Here is a 27,564-nt window from a genome sequence, read left to right as displayed (position 1 = left end):
ATCACTTAACAGAAGTAACTTAATAAATCCCTCGTGCACCACGTCCCTCAGGCCCGGGTCACACTCCAGCCAGCAGCTGGGAGAGTCGGTCCTACAGCCGGTGAGAGAAGCATCTACAGTGATGAGTACGTAAACACTCCAGCACAGGACTCGCCTGGGTGTGCCGCTGCTGTCATCTCTCACTGCTCCGGGAACGTGCAGATAGCTTCCCCAGCACAGTTCCCATCAGCCCTCAATACCTGTCGTGTACAGCCCGAGACACCAGAACCAGGCTTACCACCTCGGAGGGAACACCGCGCACAGAAGGGCCACATGGTTACATGGCGATTCCGCCCAGAGCACGAGGGGGCACCAGAAGGGTACAGCCGGTGCACCCTGAACCACACACTGAAATAGAGGCTCTCGGTGCAGCCAGCACCACGATGGAGTCGGCAAGCACAGGGCGGCGTCCAGTCCATGAGCAACGAGCTACAGGGATTTTGGTGCAGGCATTTCTGAAGCCTTGGCGTGTTTTCCTCATCAGACTCCTCTCCACGCAGCTCCTGAGCGGGGATGAGTGCGGCCAGAGATGCACCTGCTCCGTCCCCCACTCACCCATGGGGTGGCAGGCCCTGCGTGAGACGTGAGGGGCAGGTTTCTCTACCACACGCAGCTGTAAAGAGCTGAAGCAGATTGTAAACAGACAAGGGTTTCCACCAGGGAACCCGTGATCTGCTTTCTTCTGCTTTCTTCCCTCCTTACTGCCCTGAGCTGGCCCAAGTCTTGCCACTGTCGTGTGCCCCCAGTCACCCCTGCCGCTCCAGGACTGAGAAAAACACCACGGAGGGGGTCCGAAGTTGCCACAGGTTTTCTAAGATTGTTCCCCAAGCCAGGTGACTCAAAGCCACAGGGTTCTACCTTACAGACTCGTATCTGCAAATCGCGGGGGAAAAGCTGACAAACAGAATTTAGCACTCCCCAAAGTTTCACTCTGTAACAGCGTATGACACGCACACAAATCTACACAGGAAAATCTATTCCTACAGCGTAATTCATCTCTATGCTTGAAAAGCCTTGAGTACTTTAAAAGGTACTGAAGGATTTACGATAACTCACAGGCATTCTTAACAAAATACTGCAACGTGGAAATCAGAATGCACACGTTAGAATATTTCACACCAAGAACCGTCTGGAGAAAAGGAAGTTATCTCCTTTACAAGCAGGAGCACACAAACATGAGCCATCTATGTTATTTCCCAAGTTCTAACTAAAATAATGAGACGCGGAAAAAGGAAGAAAGTGAATAAAGGGAAACATCACAGTGAAAACATCTGGCTCCTTGAGCAGGTCAGCGTCCTTGCAAACGATCAGCAGTGACCCTGACTGCAGCTGGGGACAGACTCGGTACAATCGTCACAGGAAACAGTGCTCCTCCAAGGTTACAAGCAGAACCACAGTGCCCTCCTAGAATCCCATGCCCGGGATGCGTCCCGGTGAGAGCCACACCCAGCACCACTGCACACCCACGTTCTCTGCAGCCTTATTCCCCACAAACAGCCAAGTGCGGCAACAAGCTAAGGCCCTGGCGATGGACAGAGAGAGAACCACGGGGCACTGAGCAGCCCTGCGAGAGAAGAACCCATTACGCTCAGCGAGACAAGCCGGGCACAGGAGGACCGGCACCACGCAACCTAACAGCTGCGTCAAGGCAGGTAGTGGACTGGCGGTGGACAAGGGTAGCAGGGAGATGCCAGCCATAGTGTACACTCAGTTACCTGTGGACCGGCTCTGGGGACCCAACATCCAGCAGACCACTATAGCAGCTGACACGGACCATGGTGGGTGACTATGACCATGGCAGTTGATACCAACCACAGCAAATGACACTGACCAGGGCAGGTGACACTGACATGGCAGGTGACACTGACCTGGTGACTATGACGAGAGCAGGTGACACTGACCACGGTGAGTGACCATAGTGGGTGACACCGACCACGGCAAGTGACTCTGACCAGGGTGGGTAACACAGACCATGGTGGGAGACAATGACCAGGGTGGGTGACACTGACCAGGGTGGGTGACACCGACCACAGCGTGTGACACTGACCATGGTATGTGACCACGGTGGGTGACACTGACCATGGTGGCTAACACTGACCACTTGCTTGACATTTGCTGAGAGCAGCCTTCGAGAGGCCTTGCCACCCCCACAGGCTAGCAGCATCGATGGTGGTGGCTGATTAACTCGATGGCTGTGATCACAGCGTCTGGTCACTGGGTGCACATCTCGACCATGGACAGGTCTGGCACTCACATGCCTTACATGTTTAAAAAAACAGCAGCGTTTCAGAGGACGGCAAAACGAGTGAGACTTGGTGTGGCTCCCAACACTGGCACTGGTTCCACTCTCAGTCAAAACAAAATCAAGTGTTAAGGGCCTTACAGAATTCAGAGCTAAAACCACCAGGGCCAAGTTCACTGGGAGACAGAAAAGAACCCTCAGACAACTGCAGTCACACAGCTGTGTCACGTGGGGCTCAGCATCCATTCTCTGGGGGACTCTGACGTCCCTTGGAAGGGTGGGCACGTGCTCACCTGTGCATGCATGTTTGCTGGTGTGCTTGTGTGTGTGTGCTTGTATGCATGTGTACCATGTGTGTGCGTGCATGTGTGCATGGGTGTGCATGTGTGTGTGTGTGTGTGCCGTGTAGAAAGTCTGCTAAAACAGAGCTTACTAGGATGTTTCTAAGATTCACCCAGGAAATGGACACAAGCCCTAACAAGCAAGGCTGCTAAATAAACTGAAGGATGGATGACAGTAGGAAGACAGGGAGGCTGAGGACGAAGACGAGGCTCTCCTGGCCCCGTGGTGCCTCGAGTAGCTACCACCATCCGTCCCTGACATGGCCGGCACCAGACTCGCACCACGTGAAAACACACAGCTGAAGAACACACACTACTCCCGCAGATAAATCCCAAGAGGCTCTGGGCAGACACTGTGTGAGAGAACACGTGCACACTGGAGGCTGACGGGATGACCTGCACAGCCAGTAGTACATCGGGCAAAGCAACAGCAAGCAAGCCGACTGGATCCTAAAGCTCAGATTTGAACAAATTGGTGAAACTGGACACAAGTGTGCTAGCAGTATTTTTTTACACCAGTCCTTTGGAAATGTGATGTTATGGCCTTAAGAATACCACCCTTTGGACCCAGAAATTCAACTCTGGGGCATTTATCTGAAGGGAGTAATGACAAAGAAAGCCATGATCCAGACCGACATTGACTGTGAGGTATTTTGTAGTCAAAACAAGCAGCAACTCAAGGATACAGCAAAAGAAGTGTTCCCATAATCATAATATGGAATATGGTGAAATAATCAGAAATAACAGAGACCGGAGCGCCATGATTTCTGTTAAGAAGCTGAGTAGACAGGAAGTCCCCTCTGGGGCACCAGGTGCACCTGTGCGGCAGGTGCAACCAGAAAACCCCACGCTGCCACGCAAGGAGTGGCCCTCCCTCTCCCAGTTCTGTCCAGTGGACGCGGTATCACAGGTAGTGCGGGCCAGCGACCTCCAGCAGCAAGCCGCTCCCTTCTGCCCCTCGTTCAGTTTTCCCAAGTTATAAACACACAGACGGACGCCCCCCAGTCACCTGCAGGTGCCTGCTCTCCTCCCCTCCCACGGGTGACACCTTTCCTGCAGGTCAGGTGCCCTCCTCTGGGGCAGACAGAGCCTGCACCTGCCGTGTTACACTACCCGATGCTCCGAGAACCCAGAGGTTCCAAGAACAGAGCCCCAAGTGACAGCCGCCTCACTTTCTCCACAAAGGGCGCCCTCCCAGGCTGCTCCCAGCACAACACTTCCAGGTGAAGAACAGGAGACAAGGGGGCGCAGCAGAGACACCCCCCCTACCCCCCAACCCCGTTCAGGTCCTTGCAAGACCTCAGGCGTATTTCATTTCGCACGGCAGCGCCCAGTGCTGCGCCATGCGCCGCGGGAACCTGGCAAGAACGAGCTGGGGTCATGGGCAGGGCAGCACAGTGCTGATGCGATGGCTCCCGCCAAGAGCCTCCCACGTGTGCAAGCGCCCGTCCTACCTGTGTCCGCGCAGTGCAGAGAGGGCCCTGGGGGTCGCTCCCGCCCAGCCTGCTCTGAGAAGTGCAGCTGCGGGGAGCCACTGCCGCTCTGAGAAGTCCTCTTTCAAGACACCGGCTCGGGTGCCTGGGCACGGAGGGGCCACCCCACTCCCTGGGCGTGGGCACTGCCTGCAGAGGCCCCCAGCAGAGCCTGGCGGAGCGTGGCTGCCTTCCCCCTGCTGCTGTTCCCACAATCCAGCAGCTGCTCCAAGTGAGCTCCATGGCCTGCAGGGCCCCAGTCGCCGGGAGCTCGCTGGCAATGCAGAGTCCCAGGCCTGCCCGGGCGTGCTCCTCGCGGACCACTTCTTTCATGCACTCTCTCCACCTGCAGGCCTCCTCGGGGTGGGGGCTGCTCCTTCCCAGTGCCTGCTGCCGGGACAAGGGGAGGCACCGACAGGGGAGACCCCTGGAGGCCTCGCCATGGCCGGCCTGGGCTGCCGCGACTGCGCGCCATCTCCGAGGAAGGTGGCCGAGCAAGAGGCGTCCGAGCTGGCAGGTTGAGCTGCTCTATGCCCAGGTCCAGAGTCTCAGTGGCCTGTCCCCCAGGCTGTCCCCGGCAAGCCTAGCTGTGCCATTGCAGCACCCCCAGGGCCTACGGCCAGGAGAGACCTGCACAACTCCTGTTGGCAGTGCCGTCCGACGGAGGTCCCAGTGGGGGTCCCGGCAGGCTGGGCTCCTGCCACCAGTTTCCAGGGCCTAATCAAGGCCTCCCAGCCTGGCTGGCCAGCAGGGATCAGCCTCCGGCTCCCTGAGGCTGGGAGCAGAAGTCGGCGCCTGGCTGCTCACGAGCACCATGCTGTCTTGCTCATCGCGGCGGGGTCACGCTCGGCTCTTGGAGTGCCCCATGCTTCCGCGTCATGCATGTCAGCAGCCGCCGCCAGGCCCTCTCACACCATGATGCTCGCCTCGCCCTCACCTCCACGCTCCTGTTCGCAGCTGCAGCAAGTTCCCTGCCCTCCAGGCCGCCTGTGCCGAGATGGGGCCCAGCTGCGGGGCCCGGGAGGCTCTCCTGCCCCATCAGGCCTTGTTCCCTGGTCCGCAGCAGACTCTCAGCATCCGGGCCTCAGGCACTCAGTTCTCCACCCCCTCCTGTCCTTCTCAGATCATCAGCATTCCCTACTCATTTTTCCTAAGATTAATTTTATTTATTTCAAAGGCAGAGTTACGGAGAGGAGGAGATACAGAGAACAGAGTCTTCCATCCGCCGGTTCGCTCCCCAGATGGTCACAACGGCCAGGGCTGGGCCAGGCTGAAGCCAGGAGGCAGGAGCTCCCTCCAGGTCTCCCACACGGGTGCAGGGGCCCAAGCCCTTGAGCCATCCTCCCCTGCTGCCTTCCCAAGCCTCAGCAGGGGGCTGGATGGGAAGTGGAGCAGCCCAGACTTGAGCCGGCACACACGTGGGATGCTGGCACTGCAGCCAGTGGCTCTGCCCATTGCGTCACAGCACCAGCCCCACTTCTTTTATTTTTACAAGGAATTGACAAAACCATCATTTAAAAGGTGTCATTTCCCATCTTGGGGCCTGACCAGGGCTGGGCGCAGGCTTGGCTGCCGTCTGGGCCTTGCAGGCCATGGCAGGAGCGTGGTTACAGGCGGCAGCGTCTCACGCCTGCTCCTTGACCAGGTCAGGCCTGCCTGCGTGTGGGGGAGGCCCGTGCCTGTGTCCCTGCTGGAGCGCCTGGGCGTCACTCAGCAGGTGGGTGACAGCCCGCTCTCCAAACTCTCCACCGCCTCCCATGTCTGTTGCTGATCTCCTGTGCAATGCGCTTTTAAAACGGCAAGGAGTTCAAACCCAGACACCACATGGACTCCTGTTACCCACTGGGTGCTGACCGGTTTCCTCTCATACTTGCTTCCACCCAGGTCTGCCTGGGAGACTCTGACAGGCTTTGTGGGCTGCGTAGATTCCCGTCTTCTATTGCCAGGGGTTGTTCGTGCTTCTTCAATTAGATTTTAATCCATTTGCCTGCATAAACTATCAGATAAAAGCCAGCGATTCTTGAACAGAAATTCCGCTCCACGCACACCTGGCTCCTGGCTTCAGCCTGGTCCAGCCCCAGCTATTGCGGCCACCTGGGGAGTGAACCAGCAAGTTCTCTCTCCGTAACTCTGCCTTTCAAAAAATAAATAAATCTTAATAAAATGAGCATGGAAAAAGAGTTTTAAGCACGAATTCGGCTTGATTCTGCCTTCCCCGCATCCCACCACACAGCTGACATAACTGGTAGACCTTGCTCCATGTTGTGAGCTCGCTGGCGTGGGACACTCCTGCCTGGCAGCACTGCAGCACAGGTCAGGAGCCGGGGCCTGGGGAGTGCCTCCTCTCACCCTGATGTGCTGACCATCACCAGCGAACCAGGCCTGTGCTGAGGGTAATACACACAGCCCATGGGAAACGCACAGTGCACAAACCCACACGTGACGTCTGCAAACTGTCTGCAGTAAAATAAACTGGCCTTGTGAGTCTATCTCCCCACCCCCCTCTGCAGCCCCTCCCCCAGCGAGTCCATCTCCCCACCCCCTCTGCAGCCCCTCCCCCAGTGAGTCCAGCTCCCCACCCCCCTCTGCAGCCCCTCCCCCAGCGAGTCCATCTCCCCAGCCCCCCTGAAGCCCCTCCCCCAGCGAGTCCATCTCCCCACCCCCTCTGCAGCCCCTCCCCCAGCGAGTCCATCTCCCCACCCCCCTCTGCAGCCCCTCCCCCAGCGTGTCCATCTCCCCACCCCCCTCTGCAGCCCCTCCCCCAGCGAGTCCATCTCCCCACCCCCCTCTGCAGCCCCTCCCCCAGCGAGTCCATCTCCCCACCCCCCTCTGCAGCCCCTCCCCCAGCGAGTCCATCTCCCCACCCCCTTCTGCAACCCAGCAGCTGTGTGGAATGACGTGGGGGGGGGCAGAAGGGGAGTCCCAGCCCACAGAGACCACGTGTCCTCCCCAGGCCCACCCCGCCCGGGGCCACTGCCCAGCGCAAACACAGTGCCTCGGACTCAAAGTCGAGTTTTATCATGAAGAATTCATGGCTGCTGGAAGGCTTTCCAGCCCTAAGAGCCCTTCAGCCACTCAGGTGGAAACGCTTAGTGGAAATGGCTCTCTACGAGCCGGGGTTGGAGACAGCCCCCGCCTCTCCCTGGCACGGGCTCCCGCCCACGGATTCTCCCCCTTCTTGTGGCTCTCCTGGCCAAAAGCTGCGAAGGCACCCAGAGGGAAAAAAAAAGCATACATCATTACTATAGATCATCGTCTGAGTCGGCGGTCACCCTAATCATTCCGCAATGCAAATGCTTACAGAAGCTCGGCGCGGCGGGTATAATGACAAGTCCCCGGTGGCCGCACAGCCGGTGAACAGCCATCGGCGTGCTGCCCTTCGGCACTCTGAGTTTGCAGTGAGGTCAAGAGCAGAGCTGCTCCAGCGGAGCGGGAGCTGCTGGGGAGACAAACGTCCAACCCAGGCAGCGGGCGTCGGCGCAGTGGCGGAGCCAGCACTCGGGACAGCGCAGCCCCTGTGAGAGTGCGCCTCTGCTTCCCATCCAGCCTCCTGCGAACGTGCGCCCTGGGAAGCAGCCATGGTGACCGCTACCCACACGGGACACTCGGCTGCAGGCATCTGGGGAGTGACCCAGCAGGTAGTACCAGGTCGGACTCTTTGTCTCTCTCTGCCTTCCAGATTAACATGCTGTATATTTTACGATTTATTTATTTGAGAGGCAGAGTTATAGACAGAAATAGACACAGAGAGAGGGGTCTTCCATCTGCTGGGTCACTCCCCAGGTGGCCACAAGGCTAAAGCTGCACTGGTCCGAAGTCAGGAGCGTTCTCTGGGTCTCCCAAGTGGGTGTAGAGGCTGAAAGACTTGGGCCATCTTCTCCTGCTTTCCTAGGCCATAGCAGAGAGCCGGATCAGAAGTAGAGTGGCCGGGACTTGAACCAGCACCCCTAAGGGATGCCAGCACTACAGGCGGCAGCTTTACTCACTACGCCACCTGTAATATGCTTTTAACTAGTCAACCCAGACAGGGAATCAACACAACCAGAGCACCTACGAAGCCACGAGATCGAGTTTTCCCAGTCGTCCAAGGGTCTCCCTCAGCTGGGCTCTCAGACAGCTGAATCCTATTCTCCGAGTGCCCTGCAAGGCTGAACGCAGGAAGCAACCCTCTCCTCCTACCGACTCGCACCTTCAGTCCGAATTTAACACTGAGCTGTTGCCTCTGAGCTCCACACTAAGACAGCGGGGAAGGGCGGCAATGCAGTCAGTTACTGAGAGAGGGTGGGTGTGCTGTCCTCGGAGGGACCTGGCTGCCAGGAAGGACGGGGGAGTTGGAGACAGGGCACTGTGCAGGGTTCACGCAAGAAACAAGAGGGACAAACCTCTCTCGCTTGCACACATCTGAGGTCCCGGGGGAAGGGACCGCGCTGCTCCCTGTCCACGGCACCCTGGAAGCAGGTGACTGTTGGCCCAGGGAGCACACTGTTCAACAGCTGCTTGGAGTGACGGCGTATTAAACTTACCTCCTTGTGGGTGGCAAAAAGGTTCATTCCAAGACTGGCAAAATCCGCTCCGACAGAGTATTTTTGTGCACTGCTGCACATCACCAGGCAACAGAGTGGCTGAGGCAGCGAGGAGCCCCGCCCTCCCTGACACGCGGTGCGCAAGCGTGGTGCTCTCCAACCCTGGCTTCCTCGTGTGCCGTTCCCTGGACACTGAGTGCGGCGACAGCATCAGTGGTCAGTGGGGTCTATGGATTGCTGACGGCGCTCAGCTCTGTTCACCTCTGCTGCACACGCGGCAGGCTTATTATTCTCTCGAGCAAACGATGATGCAGAACAGGTCAGGGGTTAACCTGCCGCTTGCCCCACAAGCAACCTGGGAGAAGCCACGCTCTAGCCAGGTTGCTGACTCCTGCTGCCAAGCACTCTGATACATAAGCAGAGCAAGAGAAAACACAGTGCCCAGGGCTCAGACTGGCTGCCCCTGAGCTCCGCCCACCCGCCCCTCCCATTCCCAGCACCCTCCTCATCTGTGAGTGTGCGGCTTGTTTCATTGTAAAACATCTTGGTACAAAGAGGCACCTGCAACCTCCGACAGCCCGCTCAGAGTGCAAAGGACAGGATGCAGTGGGCTTCACATCCCGGACGCCCCGCAGGTCTCCCGTCCTGAAATCCAGGTGAACCAAAGGCTGCCTGACACCAAACCGCATCGGAGGCCAGGCCAGCCCAGGGACCTCTGCCTTAAGCGTTTCCCCACCGCGCCCCCTCTCCCCACAGCACTCGTGGGAGTGCCAGGCCTGTGGAACCACTGTGACTGAACCACAGTGCTGTGCTCCTCTGGGTCCTCCCTGTCCTTGCTCCAAGTTACAAACTGGGCACAGGAGCCCCAAGCTGGGCTGTTTTCCCCATGGTTGCCGGCTGCTGGCGCCTCCTGGATTCGCTGGGCTGCCGTCTCTGATAGTTCAGCGCTGCAAGATCCCAGGTCTTGGATGCAAATCTGCCCCCTTGCTTCAGCCACAAGCAAAATGGGAAAGTGGAACCCAGGACCAGGAAATTAGGCACCTGCTTCAACTTCCAAATTCTCCACCTACCTCTGGGAATGCTGAGACAACCAATGCAGGTTGCTTCCTCTAAGGCTGCGTGCGGAAGCTGAAGGAAGTCAGTGTTTTATGTGGCACCTGCATTGCACAGGTTGAAGGGCTTCCCTGTCTACAGTAAGCAATGAGGACTTTGGCCTAATTGGGAGGAATCCAAAATGTTACAAAAATAGAATTTTTTTCCTGGTTGGTCTTTAATTCATTTTTTGTTCCTTATGAGGTCTTAAAGATTTTCAGTATGGGAAGCTTGCTTTATTGTTATTTTTCTATGTAAGTTACAAAGTAAAAAATTGGTTTGATTATAAGTAGGCAAATAACAACCTCTCTATGGCAACTGCTTCTAATTAAATTTATTACTCTGCTTCACAGGTCTGACCCCTGATTACTCAAAATGAATAAACCCTGAAATGCCCTTGGGGACAATGCATTCTGTTGACTGTCCATCAGGCTGCTGACGGTGATAATGATGGTAACTGTGTGAACTCTGTTCCCTTTCTGGACAGGCAGAGGGAGGGAGCTCCCAGCCCCGGTCCACTGGTCCACTCCTCAAACGCCCAGGAGCCTGGAACCCAGTGCACGTCTCCCATGTTGGGGCACAGACTCCACGACGTGAGCCCCCACGCTGCCACCCAGGGTGCACAGAAGCGGGAAGTGGGAATCAGCAATGGAGCCAGGACCACCCCAGGCACAGCAGGCGCAGGGTCCCAGGCAGCGTCTCCCCCACATCACGCCCTACCCCTCAGTGAACTAGGGAGCCCCTTCTGTGCATGCATCCCCACTGAGCCCCGATTTCCCTAGTACGATTCATTTTTCAAGTTATGTTTAAAGACGGACACGTCGAGTGACAAAATAGCCTATATAGCAATCTGGTATGTTTAGACAGCTGCCAGCGTCAGCTGCCAAGTTCTAACTTATTAGGGTCACCGCCAATCTGTCGCGTTCAGTTGCTGCAAGACTGGCGCCTCTGGACGGAGCTCCTCCCCGCCAGCCCCACCCCAGGTCTGTGTTCTTGGTGCTGGGGAAGCAAATCTGATTCACACACCCCCGTCCTGGCAACGCTCCGCACACACCCCTGATGCCGCATGCACAGCAAACAGGACGACACGTGGAGCAGAGTCTGAGCACCCCGCGGCACACGCTTCCCACCGCAGAAATGGCTTCCCACCCGCGGCACACGCTTCCCACCCGCAGAAATGGCTTCCCACCCGCGGCACACAGCTTCCCACCTGTGGCGCACGGCTTCCCACCCTCGGTGCACGGCTTCCCACCCACGGTGCATGGCTTCCCACCCGTGGCACACAGCTTTGCACCCACAGCACATGGCTTCCCACCCACAGTAACACCCGTCACACCATGAGGAAACGATGTGGTGCTGGTAGGCGGATGCTTTGCTTCATGGGTGTCTGACTGTCTGACTACCCGTGGGACAGCAATGGACCCAGAACCTGGGGAGGCATCGTGGCACCTGCGATGCCGGCGTCCGTCATGGGCTCTGGCTTGTGGCTGCTCCACTTCCCATCCAGCTCCCTGCTAATGTCCTGGAAAAAGCATCAGAGCATGGCTCCCATGTTGGGGCCCCTGCCACCCACATGGGAGAGCAGGATGAAGTTCCTGGCTCCTGGCTTCAGCCATCTGGGGAGCAAACGAGTAGATGAAAGATCTCTTGCTGTCTCTCTCAGTCTGTAACACTGACTCTCAAATAAATCAATAAAAAATATTTAGAGCCCAAAAGAGACATCAGATCCCACGCTTGTTGGAACCTCGTCCCCACAGGAGAGTGGGTGTTGTAGCACAGTGGGTTAAGCCACCATGGGAAGCCTCATTCCAAATCTGAGCTCTGGTTCAAGTCCCAGTCACTCTGCTTCCAACCCGGCTTCCTGATAACGGGCCTGAGAGGCAGGGAGAGACTGCTCAAGCCCACGTGGGAGACCCTGGTTCAGCCCCGCCCTGCCCTGGCTTTGCAGTCATTTGGGGGGTAAGCCAGTGGACAGAAGTGCGCGCGCTCTCTCTCTGTATGTGTCACTCTGCCTTTCAGTAAGTAAATAAATCTCTTTTTAAAATGATAAAAATCTCCCTATATGGGCCCGCAGGAAAATTTTTAAAATTTACCTGAAGCATTTAACCCGGGGTTCGCCACCCAGTAGGACCTCAGTGAACACCAACTGAGTCCATTACCATAAAAGTCCTCATCCCATGGCACTACCCAGCAACAAACCCAACAGACCCCTGGCACTGGATGAAGACAGGCACGGAAAAGCATTGCTATGGAAATTCTGCACAGTTGCTTAAATCTCTGAAGGAAATGGAACAAAATATAAAAATGCATGGGGCTTTAATGGCAGCTGAAAATGTGTGCATTGTGGATTCCCAGAGGTAACCTTCAGTGCTCTGAGGTATTTCCTGTGTCGTCTACGCAGACTTGCACCGTGTGTGGGTGGAAAACGGAGCTTTTCCCTTGCCTGGCTCCCACCAGAGAAGCAGGGAGACAGCCGTCAAATGGCCTCTCTGGTTTTCAAGGTGCCGCTGACCTTCCATGCCTTTGGAGGGGACAGAGATACACAGAGCATACAGCTCCTGCTGCACGTGGCTGCATCCTGGGTTAGGGAAGCCCCGGCTTTGGTAAAGCATGACCACGAGTTTCCTCGCTTCTCAATGGGGTGACGGTCCCTGGGCTGCATGTCTCCGGCTGCTGGAACCTCACACTGGATGGCAGCGGCACGTGACGCCTCTGCCCACCGTGCATCGCCAGGGAATCCCCGACCCCTCCCATGTCGGTCCCGCGTACTCCGTGGCGCATCACTAAACGCGTGGCTGCCGATGCGTTTCAAAGCAGTGGGGGTGTTTCCTGCAGGAGCATCCCAGGTGCCGATGGGTGCCAATTACTGCTCTCTAAGGTCTGCAGATCATTTCTGGACGACAGGAATGGCAATGGAGACTCGCCCTTTCCACGTCTACATCATGCTCAAAACCAGAGTCCTGACTAATGGCTTGGCCTTGTTCACGGTACATCATGCCAGGTCATGCCAGGGATCATGCTAGATCATGCTAGAGGTCATGCTGGGTCATGCAGAGTCATGCTAGATCATGCTAGGGGCCATAGTGGATCATGCTAGGATCATATGAGGTCATGTCAGGTCATGCTGGGTCATGCCAGGTCACGCCAGGTCATGCAGGGAGCCTGGAAGGAGCTTTACTAAAATGTCTTTTGTGGTTTATAAAGGTGATGACATTGAGCAATGTCACCAAGCTGATTTCAAGTGATGCCTGAGCTGTGACTTTGTGTCACATGACCAGCCCCTGCACCTGACAGCGGGGGAGGGTTACATTTGAAACCTCCCTGCAGTGTTTCTTGAAAATGCTCTAAAACAAATCAATGAAGCACTTTGGAGAGCATTGTTCTTCTCCAAGGAAGATGATGTTTAGAGCAGAAACTTGGAAGCAACCAAACGCCCATCAAGAGAGAGCTGGCAGCCTCTCTGTGGGCTGCGCTGTGTGGCCTCACAGAAACAGGCCACAGCTGTGGGTTTCAGTGAGGCAGGGCAGGTGGGAACAGTGGCCGTGGCCCGAGCACACGCCCACATGTGCAGGATCCCGGCCAGGCACAGAGGCTGAGCTCCAGCAGGGCGCAGGGCAGGGAGCGTGGCGCCGCTGTCCACAGACAGGAGCAGGGTCTTCGGGCTCATCGCTCATGCATCCCTACAGCAGCTCCTCCAGTGAGCACTGCACACCCGCACCTTCTCCAGCCACAGAAGACACTTCAGCGAGGCGAGTTCTAGGCTAACAGCGAGACCTAGCAACCCTAGCAGGGCCCCTGGCGTGACCTCACATGGGCCCTAGTGTAACCTCATATGGTCCCAGCATGACCTCGCATGACCCCTGGTGTGACCTCACATGACCCAGCATGACTTAGCACAGCCCCTGGCATGACCTCCGATGACCTCTGGCGTGGCCTGGCATGATCACGAGGGCTTCCTCCATGCTACCAGAACACACTTACACAGGCTCCTCCTCTTCTGCGCCCTCCCTCAACTTCAGGTGGGAGCCTGGCTGCTCGCTGGTGCTGCTCTCGGGGCCCTGTGTCCTGCACTGTGGAGCGAGCAGGGGCTGGAGCAGGTGCAGGCCACGTTTAGGGTCTGAGGCACAGCTGGGCTCTGAGCACCACTGTCTGAGGGGAGCAGGAACCACTGGAGCCACGGGGCGGCTCAGTGGGAACGGGAACCCCTCCTGGGAACCACCGGCCTGGCACCCTTGGAAATGCGGTCAGAGCCACGGGAGGCCTGCAGCCCAGCGCCTGCCGCATCCGCTCCTCCCCCGGCCCTGGCCACTCGCTGCCCTCTGCTGGACACCGTCCCCTCCTTTCCCAGGGTGTAGCGTCCAGCAGCACCCACGCGGCAGGATGGAGAGAGCTCAGAGGAGGCGGCTCCGTGGCTAAGGGAGGCCCTGCACTTCCTGAGAGACCCCCCACCCCCGTCCCTGTCCTCGCTGTGTTTGGTCCAGTGGAAACCAGCTGCCAAAGCACGAGAGGAGGAGGAGGGGCTTCCTGCCTGGTTCCCGGCACAGGGGGTTTAACTCAGCATTTCCTGAGCCTGCAGGTGGACCCGTCACACCTGCGGGAACAGACAGCGCCCGGCGACGGGCAGACACCGATGCATCTCCCGCTTCTCTGACAGCCGACGATGTGCTCGGTGGGCCTGGGAGCCAACGCCAGCACGGGGGAAGGGCACCCTCAGCGCGCAGCACCACGCAGTCACCACGCTCCAGCCGGGAGAAGGCAGCACAGGCGTGAGCAGTGAGCGCGTCCCCAGGCTGCTTTGAACAGGGGCCTCTGAGCGCTCCACGCCGCGGCCAGGGAAACCTCAAAGCTGAGATGTGGGGCGTCCCGGGAGGAGCCCGAGAGCCAGGGAGGCGCCCTCTGCTCTCCACCAGCCCCTCTTCTTACGGTGCACAAAACGCAGCCCCACCCCCGGCCCCCCAGAAAAAGGATGCATCTGGAGACTTTAAAAGTCAGCAGTGTTCCATCCTGGGCGAGAATCCTAAATGGCGGATAAACGAGAGAAAGCTGGGGCACACAGCAAGGGCCCTGAGACGCCGGCTGCCCGCCCCGCCTCCGCAGGGAGGGGTGCGGCTCTCAGCCCCTCCGGTCGGTCGGGCGCAGTTCCTTCCATGCAGCAGACCGCACGCCCACCCAGCTCCAGCTGGTGCATCGCCAACCTCGCAAACACCGGCACCTGCCCAGGCCCCTGGGCGCCAGTCCTCGGCAGAGACCTTGAAACCAGAGGTGGACGACGTCACTCTCCCAAGGTGACCGAGGACACGTTCTCAAGAGAGGAGAAAATACAGCTGGCCAAGGGCAGCATGGACTGCCCGGAAATGCTGACCGCAGGCTGACACGTTTTGGTCAGCGGCACCGCGTCTGGAAAGCATGGGGAACACTGCGCGTTATTTATGGGGCTCTTTTGGTAAATGTTTTGTGCAGAGAAATGCACATGAGGACAAGCAATAATTCACCTGCTTTGAAAGTTCCACTTTGTGGATATCTCGCCTTGAAGAAAGAATACTTTTTGTAAGATGTTCAAAAATATAATGAGGAAAATATAAGGCCAAAGTCTTCTAACAAAATAGGCCTTGGAAAAATTAAAAAATACACAGTTACAACAGCAATCCCTGGGCTCCATTAAGTTTCCCTAGACTAGCCTGCTTGTCGATATGGTCTGTGATAAACCTTTTATTACTACTACTACTACTATTATTATTATTATTATTATTATTATTATTTATGTATTTGAGAGGCAGAGTTACAGAGAGAGGGAAAGGTCTTCCATCCTCCTCAAATGGCCACAACAGCTGGAGCCAGGCCGATCAGGAGCCAGGAGATTTTTCCAGGTCTCCCGCACAGGTGCAAGAGCCCAAGAACTTGGGCCATCTTCCAGTGCTTTCCCAGGCCACAGCAGAGAGCTGGATCAGAAGAGGAAGAGCCGGGACTTGAACCAGTGCCCATATGGGACGCTGGTGCCACTGCTACACCTACTACACCACAGCGCCGGCCCTGCTTTTTTTTTTAAATCAGGAAATAAAACCATGAGAAAACAGTATCGTCAGATTCTAAAAGGTCATGTGACGTATTGGGGGAACACGTGTGTTCTTCAATGAGGAGACGCAGGCTTGCCCAGCCCCCTGCTGGGCTACAGCAGCGGGACCCTGAGCGAGGTGCAGCTCCTAACCCTGCAGAGCCTCCCATGTAAGCCGGGAATCAGCAGCGGCAATGTCCCGGAGCTGCAGCGATGTCCCGGAGCTGTCGCGATGTCCTGGCAAAGTGACCAGCCCCGTGAACGCATCCTCAGACAAAGGAGGACGTGATGAGGCAGCGTGGGTCAGGCCAACGTGAACTGGTTTGTAAAGGACACGCAGAGGCCGGCGCCGCGGCTCACTAGGCTAATCCTCCGCCTTGCAGCACCGGCGCACCGGGTTCTAGTCCCGGTCGGGGCGCCGGATTCTGTCCCGGTTACCCCTCTTCCAGGCCAGCTCTCTGCTGTGGCCAGGGAGTGCAGTGGAGGATGGCCCGAGTACTTGGGCCCTGCACCCCATGGGAGACCAGGATAAGTACCTGGCTTCTGCCATCGGATCAGCGCGGTGCGCCGGCTGCAGCAGCCATTGGAGGGTGAACCAATGGCAAAGGAAGACCTTTCTCTCTGTCTCTCTCTCTCTCACTATCCACTCTGCCTGTCAAAAAAAAAAAAAAAAAAAAAAAGGACACGCAGAATAAAAACAAAGTGCTCGAACCACTTCCCGCCACAGGCAGCGGACTGCGCTCAGCGGGGTCTGTGCACCACAGCTGCTACAGGAAGCAGTGTGAGCCCAGGAGAACTGTGCCGCACAGGGCAACCTGCGGGACCATCGGGTGCCGCCCAAGGGACCAGAGCTCCCAGACCTCCTGCAGCAGGCGGGACCCACCGTGGGCCTGGCCGCCGAGCTGCGAAGACCGGCTGTGGGCTGGCTTTGTCTGCGTGTCCTCGTGTCCCAGGCTGAACGCCTGCGACACTCAGAGCACACAGGGAGGCAGGGCTGGGACCAGGCCGGGACCCACCAAGGGGCTTGGAGCCTTTGCAGAAGGCAAGGTATGGAGATGCCCTGTGCTGAGGCTCCTCCCCGCTCCGAGGGAGAGCCAGAGCTCAGCCGCTGTGACCCGAGGCACCTGCCGGCTCTCACGGCGCCGCCCCCACACAGCACCCAAGTAACCAAGCCAGAGGCCCCAGACTGAGGGGCTCCTGGGCCCAGGGTTCACTGGCAGCAGCTCAGGGTCATCAAGTTCAACTGGTCGGGGGTTGGGCGTGTGGGCCAGCGGTTCAAATGCCCGCTGCCCACATCAGAGTGCCGGGGTTCAGTTCCTGGCTCTGGCTCCAGTTCCCGGTTTTCTGCCCGTGCAGGCCCTGAGAGGCAGCACTGAGGGCTGGAGTCAGCTGGGCTCCTGCCGCTCACGTGGGAGGGGTGCGCTCAGTTCCTGCGCCTGCCCTCCCCCTCCCCCAACTTCCACCTGCCATCTTAGGCATTTAGGGACTGAACCTATGGATGGGGGAGTGCTTGCTAATAAAAAATTTTAAAATTAAAAAAAAATTATTTGAACCAGGCGGAAACCACAGCTGAGCTCTAACCTGGGGCTGTCCACTGGAATGATCCTGTTTCTCTGTTCTGCTTCTGAGCCGGCTCTGTGCAAAGCTTCCCCTGCCCCCCAGCCACGCCCAGACCTGGCCCACGAGGCGCACAGAACCAGCACATGTTGAGCTGTGATGCACATCTTTCTAAAGTGTATTAACTCAGCCTTCTGAGTGCAATTTTAACATTTTAGCAAACTTAACAAAATTTAACAACCTGACAATGCTTTTGGTAAAAGGACAAAGCAGCACCCCAGAAAGAGCTACGTGAGGCACGCAGGCAAGCCGAGCACCGGCCCGACACTGCCCCTGCAGAGCCGGTGTCCACACCGGAACACGCCAGCGTCACAGAGTCGGGGTGCTGAGACCAGCCGACGGTCCTGTCTTTGGAGTTCTCCCCCTGCCTGATTGGAAACCTCAGCAAACAAAATGTTAGTCAATGAACCATTCCAGTGAATACAGAATTTAGCCCTAAAACACAGCCTCAGTCAGAAACTGCTTGACTTTATGTTTCATTTTAAATCCACGAGTAAGAACCAGTAGAGAGGGATATCTGAAACGACCTCTTTTGTAAAAAAGATTTATTTATTTGTTTGAAAAGCAGAATTAGAGAAAGAGAGAGAGAGAATCTTCCACCTGCTGGTTAATTCCCCAAAAGGCAGCAATGGCCAGGCTGGGCCAGACTGGGCCAGGCTGGGCCAGGAGCCGGGCACTCGGGCCATCTTCCGCCGCCTGCCCAGGCACACCAGCAGGGAGCTGGATCGGAAGTGGAGCAGCCGGGATCTGAACCATTGCTCACCTGGGTGCCGGGGCTGCGGCTGCGGCTGTACCCCCTGCAGGCGGGATTTTACTCCTCCAGGGCAGTCACACAGGCGAGTGTCTCCACCAGCTCTGTGCTGTCACGGAACGACACAGACTGGGCCACTTGTCAAGACCAGAGTTCACTGGGTCACGGTTTCAGAAGCTTTGACGTCCCAGGCTGAGGGCTGGCACCTGGCCAGCGCCTTCTTGTGCATCACCCACGGCACGGGGCCCGCAAGCGGCTGAGACGGAGAGGGAAGACGGAGAGCTCCTTTTCTGTGGCGTGCTCTCCTGACAGCGGCGCTGTCCACGCACGAGGCAGGGCCCCCTGGCCGAGCCACCTCCTGGAGAGCCCACCATGACCCATGGTTACCCAGGCAACCAAGCTCCCAAACGCCTGTGGGAGGCAAACCCTCGGGGCGGGGACTGATTTTGTGCCAGGGGCCATGTGGACATCCGTGGCTTCATCTGCAGGCCCTACAAAATCATCGACGTAGAAATCGGGGGAACGCCAAGTCCCACCTGTGGGTGCCTCGGCGGGGCCAGGGCCTGTGAGTCCTCGGGCCTTAAGGAGACAACCCCAGCCCTAAGTGGAGAATCACTGTGCCAGGTGATAAAACGAATCTTTGACTTTTGCAGACATGTCCAGCGTTTCTGGAGTGGCTGCAGCATTTCACGTGCCAGGGACAGGACGTGCGTCCTCACCGACGGGTGTCACTGCCCGTCTTCTCCGAGTCGGCTGGGGGAGTGAGGTCGACTCTCACCGCGGCCATCATTCGCCATTCCTGGATGTTCCTGCGCTCACAGCTCACGTGTTTCTCAAAGTGAACGTCTATTCACACACTCTGTCCATCCGTATCACGTCATCTGCGTTCTTCCCGAGCGGTGGTTTGTGCAGCCCGCCTGTGTTGTAAAATATCAGAAAACCACGCACTAAGGCCCAGGTCCAGCACAGGGCTCTTCAGATGCTGTGCAAAATGGAATGCAAGGGTGCATCTACTTCGGTGCAAAATCTTTTGAAGTCCATACATAGTTGTTTCTTAATGTGCTTTCTGTGACCTTTGTCAACCGTCTCCTGCGCACAGCTCCGAGGCTACAGACACCCTCGGTGGCCTTGCACGGAGCAGTCTGGTGCCCACGCCAGGTAGTGGTGGGGACTGTGATGACCCAGACAGCCTGTACCTCGGCCACCTGTGGCCTGGGGAGGCCACGTCTGTGGCTGCCAGATCTCCTCGCGTACCAGACTATCTCAGCAGTGTCATGGAAAATAGGATGTAAAGATGTTTGATTTTGTGCAAAAATATCTGACTACGTGCATGCGCAGGGCATTCAAAAAGTTCCTGGAAAATTCATATTAAGAAAGGAAGCATTGGGCTGGCACGGTGGCACAGTGGGTTAATCCTCTGCCTGCAGTGCTGGCATCCATTATGGGCGCAGGTTCGAGTCCCAGCTGCTCCATTTCAGATCCAGCTCTCTGATAATGAGTCTGAGAAAGCAGTGGAGGATGGCCCAAGTGCTCGGGCCCCCGCACCCACACTGGAGACCTGGAAGAAGCTCCTGGCTCCTGGCTTCAGATCGGCCTGGCTCTGGCTGTTGTGGCCATTTGGGGAGTGAACCAACAGATGGAAGACCTCTCTCTTTCCTCCTCTCAGTGTCTATAACTCTACCTGTCAATAAATAAATAAATAAATAAATAAAACCCTTAAAAAAGTGAGGTGTGGACTGTGAAGCTTTTAGCACACAGCAAACTTGTCCCTCACTGGTGTTCCGTGAACTTCTGGGAGAACGGGCACGCTTGTCACGCCTCACTGACCTGCGTGCGACCCCAAGCTTGCTGAGTTCGCCTGCCTGGGGGCACCTCCCCTGCCTCGCTCGGCTCACGTGTGCCCAGGAAGATCTCAGGACCGCCCTGCGCACACTCTCACATCAACAGGAAACCACAGCCACATGACGTATCACGAATCCCCTACCTTCCAAGATGGCCTAAGGATGACCGGGTAGGAACAGAAAATCAAAATCTAACCCAGGAAAGCCAACAAGCCCAGAGACCGGAAATGGGAAGCGCTCAGTTCCCCCGAGAGCAAGGCAGGCTGCTGGTCTCCGCGTGCCAGCTGCGTGCTGTTCAAAGGCACAGGTGGAGCCCGTGGAGCTGTGAGTGGTGCCCTCTGCTCCCCTTTTTCTTTTTAATGACTAAGGGGCCTTCCCAGCTCTTCTTACCTTGGAAAACATGATTTACATAAAAAGGCCAGCGTGCCTGGACAGAGATGCCGGACCCTGCCCGTTTATACTCAGCAGTTTCAGCGTGGAAGCGGCTCTCTGCAGTGGACATCCCGCTGGCCCACAAGGAGGTGCAGAAGCAGCCCCCACCCCCATCCCTGGAAGCACTGGAGGAGCTGTGCCCTTCGGCCAGGCAGGCTCAGCTCCCCACCTGTATCTCCACCCTTGATGTGGTCTCTGAGACCTCCCCCCTCTCCCCTCCCCGAGCAGAGGGATGCCGCAGCTGCTTCCAGGTCCTGCTGGACAAAGCCCTAGCACAGACCCCACCCCACCTTCCCAGAGGCTGTCCTGCCAGCCCTGGAGCTCCGCCCCCATCCTGCGCTCTGTCCCTGAGCACCCGGGCCTTTCAGGATATCCTGCAGGCCTGAACATTTAAGCCAGCACAGAGCGCCCCAGGCTCCCATGCAGCTCTGGGCTCTGTCTCTGCTCTAACCCTCAGGAAGGAAGGCAGAGCACGGGGAGACCCATGCAGACCCGCAAGGCACAGCGGTGGCCAAGCCTCAGGCAGGCAAAGGAGGGCGTGCAGCCAAACCCGAGGCCGTGTCTCCCACCCCCAGGGGTAGCTGGCTGTGCGCAGTGCCCAGGCTGCAGATCCTCAGCTGGGCCTGGGCCTGGCTCAGCACCCTTCCCAGTGCACAGGCCGCCCCCACACTTCGCCCCTAGGAGCCCCTTCCTGCGCCTACAACAAGGCCGCCCACTGCAGTGGCCATAGCCTGGCCCAGGGACCACCTCTGGCCGTGGGCCTGTGGCTAAACCTGAAGTCCTCTGCTAGGTTGTCCTCTGACCACCCCCCGATGCAGGAGGAGGCGAGGGGAGGGGCCCCTCCACCCTCCCTGGACCACCCGGCATCCTATTTTCCCCGGCATTCCCCAGCCTGGGGCTGTGCTCTGGGCCAGGCGTGGAGGCCACAGTGGCCAGCAGGGCCATGCCACTGGTATGGAGCAGGAGGCAAGGGTGGGTGTTGGTGGGGAAGGTTGGGTCTGGGGGAGTGTGCGAGAGGCGTGCGGGACTCCCCCCGCTGAGCGGCTGAGCAAGGACCTGAGCAGGGTCAATTACTGCAGTAGGCGCCCTGCAGGCGTCAGGGACAGGAGGACCCTGGAGGAGGGGGAGTGGCCCCTGCTCCAGGCAGCTCAGACGCGGGTGGGCAGGGAAGCAGAGAGCAGAGTCCAGGGCACAGGCGCTGTGGAGAGGAGTCGGGTGTTCAGGGGCTCTGAAAGGCAGGTGCTGAGCCGAGGTCCCTGGAGACTGAGGACCCGGCAGAGTGCGGGAGCTGCCGCTGTCCGGCGATCCCTGACTGCCGGCCGTGCGGGACGCTGCCGTGCCGAAACGCTCTCAACAGTCGAGTCCCGCACAGAACAGCACCGTGGCTTATAATGCCGCTGCTTCATTCACCCCAGACGATGGGAATGCCGGACACAAACGCTCGCAGCAGCACCACTCATGGAGCCAAAGGACCGTCAAGGACTGAAGGCATAAGCTAACTGTGCTCTCCCACCGCGATGCGGGGCACGCCTCCTGCTGTGTGGCATGGGTGGACCTGGGGACATAGCTGTGAGTCCCAGATGACAGTCACAGCAGCCATGCACTGGGTGGTTGCGTCTATGGGAACCGTCCAGAACAAACCCACAGACACAGAAAGCAGATTAACGGCCAGGGTTGGGGAAGTGAGAATGGGGACGCAGGGGAGCAAGAGGGGGTTCCCTGTGAGACAGGCGCTGAGAGGTTTTGGGCCCACACCGTGGCTGTGGCCGCCCGACCTGGGGGGTGCATGAGATGCCCCAGAGTCACAGGCCTCAAGACAGCACCCAGTGGTGTTGGGTGACTGGACTCTACCACCACAACACAGCAGGTGCACAAGAGAGGCGTGGTAGGCAGCAAAAGCCCCGCACAGTCAGCATAGAAACCCAGTTCCCCAAATAGCTCCTCCCCCTGCTGAGGATGGCTGTGGAACCCACTCCCTCCAGGAGCCCACCCCCCGCAGCGGTCCCTGCATTAATGCCCGGTCTTCCCTGCAACCAGTGCTCAACTTACTGCCTGCTGGAGATGGCAGGGGCACTGCCGATCTGCCCCCTGGCCCAGGGTGGTGCAGTGGGAGGAGCTCCTCCCTCCCTGCCCTCTCTTCCCACCCACGTCCAGTCACCAGCCAATCACCATCCAGCTGCCCCAGGCCCCACCCAGCCCTTCGCTAAGCCATTGGCAGCCTGCGTGGAGGGCGTGGCGTCTGCTCTCCTCAGCACCATTCGCCAAGCGGAGCAACCGTGCACGACCGGCACTGACCTGCACCTGCTCACGACCCACGCCAGGGGCGGCGCCGGGAAGAGTGACAGCACATGGGCTCGTGGGGTGTGGCACCCGTCCCCCAGATGACACATTCGTGCCGCCTGAACCCACCACTGACCACGTCCAGACATGAGAATTGTGTCCGCTCGGCCGGCACGCCGACTGTGGTTCAAACGCTGTCCTACCACGCCAGCAGTGTGTCAGAACCTTGGTGCGGCCACGCCCAGCACACTCAGCAGACACTCCCTGAGCGCCCCCTCTGCCCGCTCCGTGCTGGGACCAGGGAGACAGGCGCGAGGCAGGCCGTCAAGGGCACTGCCCGTGGAGGGCTGACAGCCCAGACGGGTGGCACAAGGAGATGCCAGTGATCAGGACGGAAAAGAACGGCAGCCACAAGCAGGGAGGGAGTCAGCGCACACTGGCAGACACACTGGCAGACAGGAGGCAGAGGCCCCGGCAGAGACGCAGGGCTGGGAGAGGCGGCCCGGAGCCAGCAGCTGGGGACGGCCGGGCACCGCCTGACCTGCTCTGGGGCTGCTCTGTGGTGAGAACAACCCTGGGAGGCAGAGCAGCCGCAGCTGCTGAGGAAAAACCCAGCCTGGCCGGCAGCACCGGGTATTCCAAGGGCACAGCGCAAAAGTGGGTCACGGAGCGAGCGAGCGAGCAGCAGGCGCCTGGGCCGCAGGCTGAGGTGGACGCCGGGCCAGAATCCCCACGGGAAGCCACGAGGCAGCTGCCCCTGGGCCTTCTCTGAGCAAGAGGATCCCAGGGACAGACAGGAGTCAGGGATGCCGCGGGGTCTGACGGGACCTCTGTCCAGGAGGGGCCTCCCAGGCGGTGGCCGTGGTGCTCCTGCAGCCACCAGGCCCGGGAGCTGGAGGCAGGGCTGACCTGGGGCTAGTGGACGGGGCCGGGGAGCCCCCAGATTTGGGGAAGAAGAGGCAGAGCCCTGTTGAGGCCCGGGAATGATTGGAGAGATCGGAAAGGGCTGAAGACCCTAGGCTCACATGCAAGCTGGCTTTCGTCTCGGGATCTCCAGAGGCTGGCCAACCACATAACTCCCACGCCTGCCTCCGTCCCTCTGGCCACTGGGAATAAGAGCTAGCAAATGGCCTCCTCATGGAGACGAAACAGAGTGGACGGGAGGTCTTTCCTCGCAACCCTAACACTAACCTAGCTGCAAACTCGCATCACATCTTCACAGCTGCATTGGACGAGCAATGGAAACACGGTCACGCGGGGGTCTTCACACCAGCCGACTGTGGCACAGGAGCAACAGGGGCTGGAGGCGGCAACCTGCCGTACCTGAGCACGCTGCCTTCCGGGGGACCGAGGATGCCACCTCCCAGGGAACCAAGGACATCACCTCCCAGGGAACCTGAGGATCCCATCTTCCAGGGAACCAAGGACGTCACCTCCCAGGGAACTAAGGACGCTGCCTTCCGGGGGGAACCAAGAAGGTCACCTCCCAGGGAATCTGAGGATCCCACCTTCTGGGGGAACCGAGGACGCCACCTCCCAGGGAACCAAGGACATCACCTCCCAGGGAACCTGAGGACGCTGCCTTCCGGGGAACCAAGGACATCACCTGCCAGGGGGTTCCAAGGACGTCACCTGCCAGGGGGTACCAAGGATGTCACCTCTGGGGAACCTGAGGACGCCGCCTTCGGGGAATGGAGGACGTCACCTCCTAGGGAACCAAGGATGCCACCTCCCAGGGGAACCGAGGATACGACTTTCCAGGGTGCAGGGTCTTCTCGGGGCTGCTGTCTGGGGTGATCTTTGCGCTATGAGATGGGCAGCAAAGGTACCACCTAAGGTGGGGTTTGTGCAGAGACTGCTGTTTGTGTTTTCTGTATCCTGTGATCCTACCACCTCCTGTGGGCCCATCCCTAGGGCTGCCAATGACCTGCCTGGGTGCCCAACCAGTGTCGACCACAGCCATCCCTGCTTTATCTAACGCACACCCAGCCCACACCTCCCTGCGCCACACCCCTTGAGGGCCGGGTCCCAGACAGACAGGGCCTCCCCTCCTGCCAAAGCCGAGTCCAGCACTTGTCCAGTTCCTCCATGAAAGTCAAGTAAGGGCGCCGGCCCCTGCCATCCCCTCTCCCTCTGCTGCCTGCCCTGCCCGCCGTGCCCCCACGTGGCCCCTTCCTCTGGGGACCTGTGAGTAACCAACCACCCTTCCAGCAGCTTGCCGGCCTTGCCACACCTGAGTAAATACAAAATCCCAGAACCTCCCAAAGGAACAGGGAAACAAACATGGTGAGAGAGCCATGCACGGAACAGCCACCGCCTTCACTAAAATGGACAGACTTCGACACATCAAGTAGAAAAAAGCCACCGTGCACGTTTTACAGTCTGAGCCCCTCTGTGGAAAGCTGAGTGCTGACGTGGGTGCGCGCGTGCCTGTGTCCGTCCGGCAGTGGAGTGAACGGGTCGCGCTCACCTGCTGCCGTGGCAGCCTCCGGGGACAGGGCTGGGCCTGGTGGGAAGGAGGACGTTCAAGGAAATCGCTCTCCATTTTTGCGCATACATGTCTTGCTGTCTTTAGAACAGAACTCTATCCATGCACCACTCACACAAGGGGGACAGTAAGAGTGACTGTTCAACACGAGACGGGTGCCGCTCAGGCCCGAGTCTGGCCTGGATGGGACCGGACCAGCTCCTCCCACCGAAGCGAAACTGGGATTCGGCAGCTTTTCACCAGCATGGGTCCTTCAAGCTTCCACTCAGCTCTAGTGAGCCCTCAGGGAGGGGCTCACGCGGGGGCCGCCGCGCTGAGAGGGGGCGTGACAGTATCACACACACACACACCCCGCCGACATGCACAGATTCGTTCCCCGCACCCATGCTTGGGGAAGGACTAGGAATTCAACTTTAAAAGCTAAATTCTCCTAGAATCTGCCTGGACCGTGCCCTGGACGCCAACAAGACAGCTCAGGGCCATCTGCTCATGCAGCGGCCTCTCGTGGGACCCTGGGTGATGAGTGACCACGGGGGAGTCTGCTCCGTGGACTGGAGGTGGTGGCCACACTCCATATTCAGTGCCTCTGAGGTTTCTGGGAGTTTGGGGCAGAGGGAAGAGAAGTTTCATGCGGCACCCACAGCACTGAGGGTGCGGGCTGCTGAGACTGGGGGCTGTGGCTCAGGACCCCGCGCGGGCTCTGCGGTCTGTCTGGGACCCTCTCCCAGCCCCACTCCACCGACGCGTGACCGTGGGCAAGGCCTCCGTCCCCTCACTGTATGATACAGATCATGGTGGTGTGAACGTCACTCATCCCTGGGCAATCAGAGACAGGGTTCAAGTTCCCGGTACACAGCAAGTGCGCGTTAGAACATAAATGCTTTTTAAAAGTCTCTGAGATGGTGCAAACTTAGACTCGGAAAATGTGTGTCTTCAGGGAGCCTCAGAGAAACCCACGGGAAGCACCCAGGGCAGGAGCTTCCAGCTCTGCTGACAGCGGCCCGCCGCTCTGCTGAGGAAGGCAGACCCACTCCTGCAAAGCTTAGATGGCCGCACAGCTTCTCCAGCGAGGTCACGATGAACTGTGTGGGTGACAGGGACAGCCGGCTCGGGAGGCGGGGCCGTGCTGCACGGAACGATTCATGAACGTGCCAGGCCCTCACCCAGCCTGGCACAGGCCCGGCTGCACGGCCAGCAGGTGGGAGGCGCGTCAGGCGGGACAACAGCACGTACGAAACAGCGGCCGGCTGAGGGCTGCCCCGAGCAGACAGTGCCGAGGAGAGGGGCTGCAGAGCCGGCAGCTCTCGTGGGTCCCCAACTGGCAGGGCGACGCTCGGAACGGCTCGGGCTTTCTGCGAAGACTTGAGCCCCAGTCAGATCAACACCGAAGCCCTGCTGGACCCGAGATCCTGCGGGAGAGTCGGCAGACAGGTGCGGCTGCGCTGAGCCAGGCTCACTCAGACGGGACCCACACTCAGTCCACAACCTCGCCCAGCCACGCGGAGCATGGCCCTGAGCCACAGGTCCCCGTCCTGGGGTGCCCATGGCATCGTCCCCTGAGACACGGGCAGTCCCAGGGTGCAGTGGGACCTACTGGTTCCAGGACTCGCGGTGGGCCAGGCCAGGTCGTGACAGGTCACGACCTCAGAGCACGGCCCCGTGCGGTCCTCGCGCACACGGTGGTCAGCACGGCAAACGGCCTCACGGCTCCCCTGCCGCCCTCAGTTTTAGAGAGAAGTCTTGGAAGCAACAAACCCTAGGGAGGCTTGAGAGGAGATGTTTGTCCTGACACAAGAAGAAGAAACAACCAAAACAGAAAAAAAACCAAGTGGCTTTGTTAATCACGCCATGCCATTGCTTGTGCTGTGACTCAAAACAAGGACCACACAGAATTTTAAAAGAACAGCCTGTGGGGGCTGGCACTGTGGCGCAGCGGGAAAAGCCGCCGCCTGATGTGCCAGTATCCCATGTGGGCACCAGTTCAAGTTCCGGCTGCTCCACTTCAGATCCAGCTCTCTGCTGTGGCCTGATAGCAGTAGAAGATGGCCCAAGTCTTTGGGACCCTGCACCCATGTGGGAGATCGGGAAGAAGCTCCTGGCTCCTGGCTTCAGATCTGCACAGCTCCAGCCATTGCAGCCAATTGGAAAGTGAACCAGCAGATGGAAAACCTCTCTCTCTTTGCCTCTTCTTCTTTGTGTAATTCTTTCAAATAAATAAATAAGTACTCAAAAAAAAAAAAAAAAAAGGACAGCCTGTGTGACCAGAGCTTCATGGAAGTGCTTGGCTGTGGGTGGGCCAGATCTTGTGGGCACACCTTCCAAGAGCCCGCGGACTCCTGGGGACGGGATCTCCTGCCGTGGTGCTGTCAGGAAGCCTAATGGAGTTTAATCACT

General features: G+C 58.4%; 1 protein-coding gene across 5 annotated transcripts in view; it reads right to left on the bottom strand.

The window, feature by feature from the left end:
* Positions 1 to 27,564, bottom strand: part of LOC149124473 (uncharacterized) — a 171,392-nt gene that overhangs the window by 27,751 nt on the left and 116,077 nt on the right. Inside the window, exon 3 of one of the 5 annotated variants that reach the window (XR_016214507.1) lies at positions 17,976 to 19,046. The exons of 3 other annotated variants lie outside the window; for them this stretch is intronic. Coding sequence is in view for 1 of the 2 variants with exons in the window: in XM_089305673.1 (XP_089161799.1) it covers positions 18,976 to 19,046 (71 nt within the window). In the remaining variant the exon portion in view is untranslated. Of the gene's footprint in view, positions 1 to 17,975; positions 19,047 to 27,564 lie in introns of those variants that run through there. One more of the 5 variants, XM_089305673.1, reaches the window with a different exon arrangement.

This window comes from Oryctolagus cuniculus, chromosome 10 (genome assembly GCF_051225735.1).
Source record: "Oryctolagus cuniculus isolate XC-2025 breed Fujian yellow rabbit chromosome 10, ASM5122573v1, whole genome shotgun sequence".
In the NCBI taxonomy this organism is placed as follows: domain Eukaryota; kingdom Metazoa; phylum Chordata; class Mammalia; order Lagomorpha; family Leporidae; genus Oryctolagus; species Oryctolagus cuniculus.
Note: the sequence above shows the minus strand (reverse complement) of the source record. Positions and strands in the feature narration are given on the sequence as shown.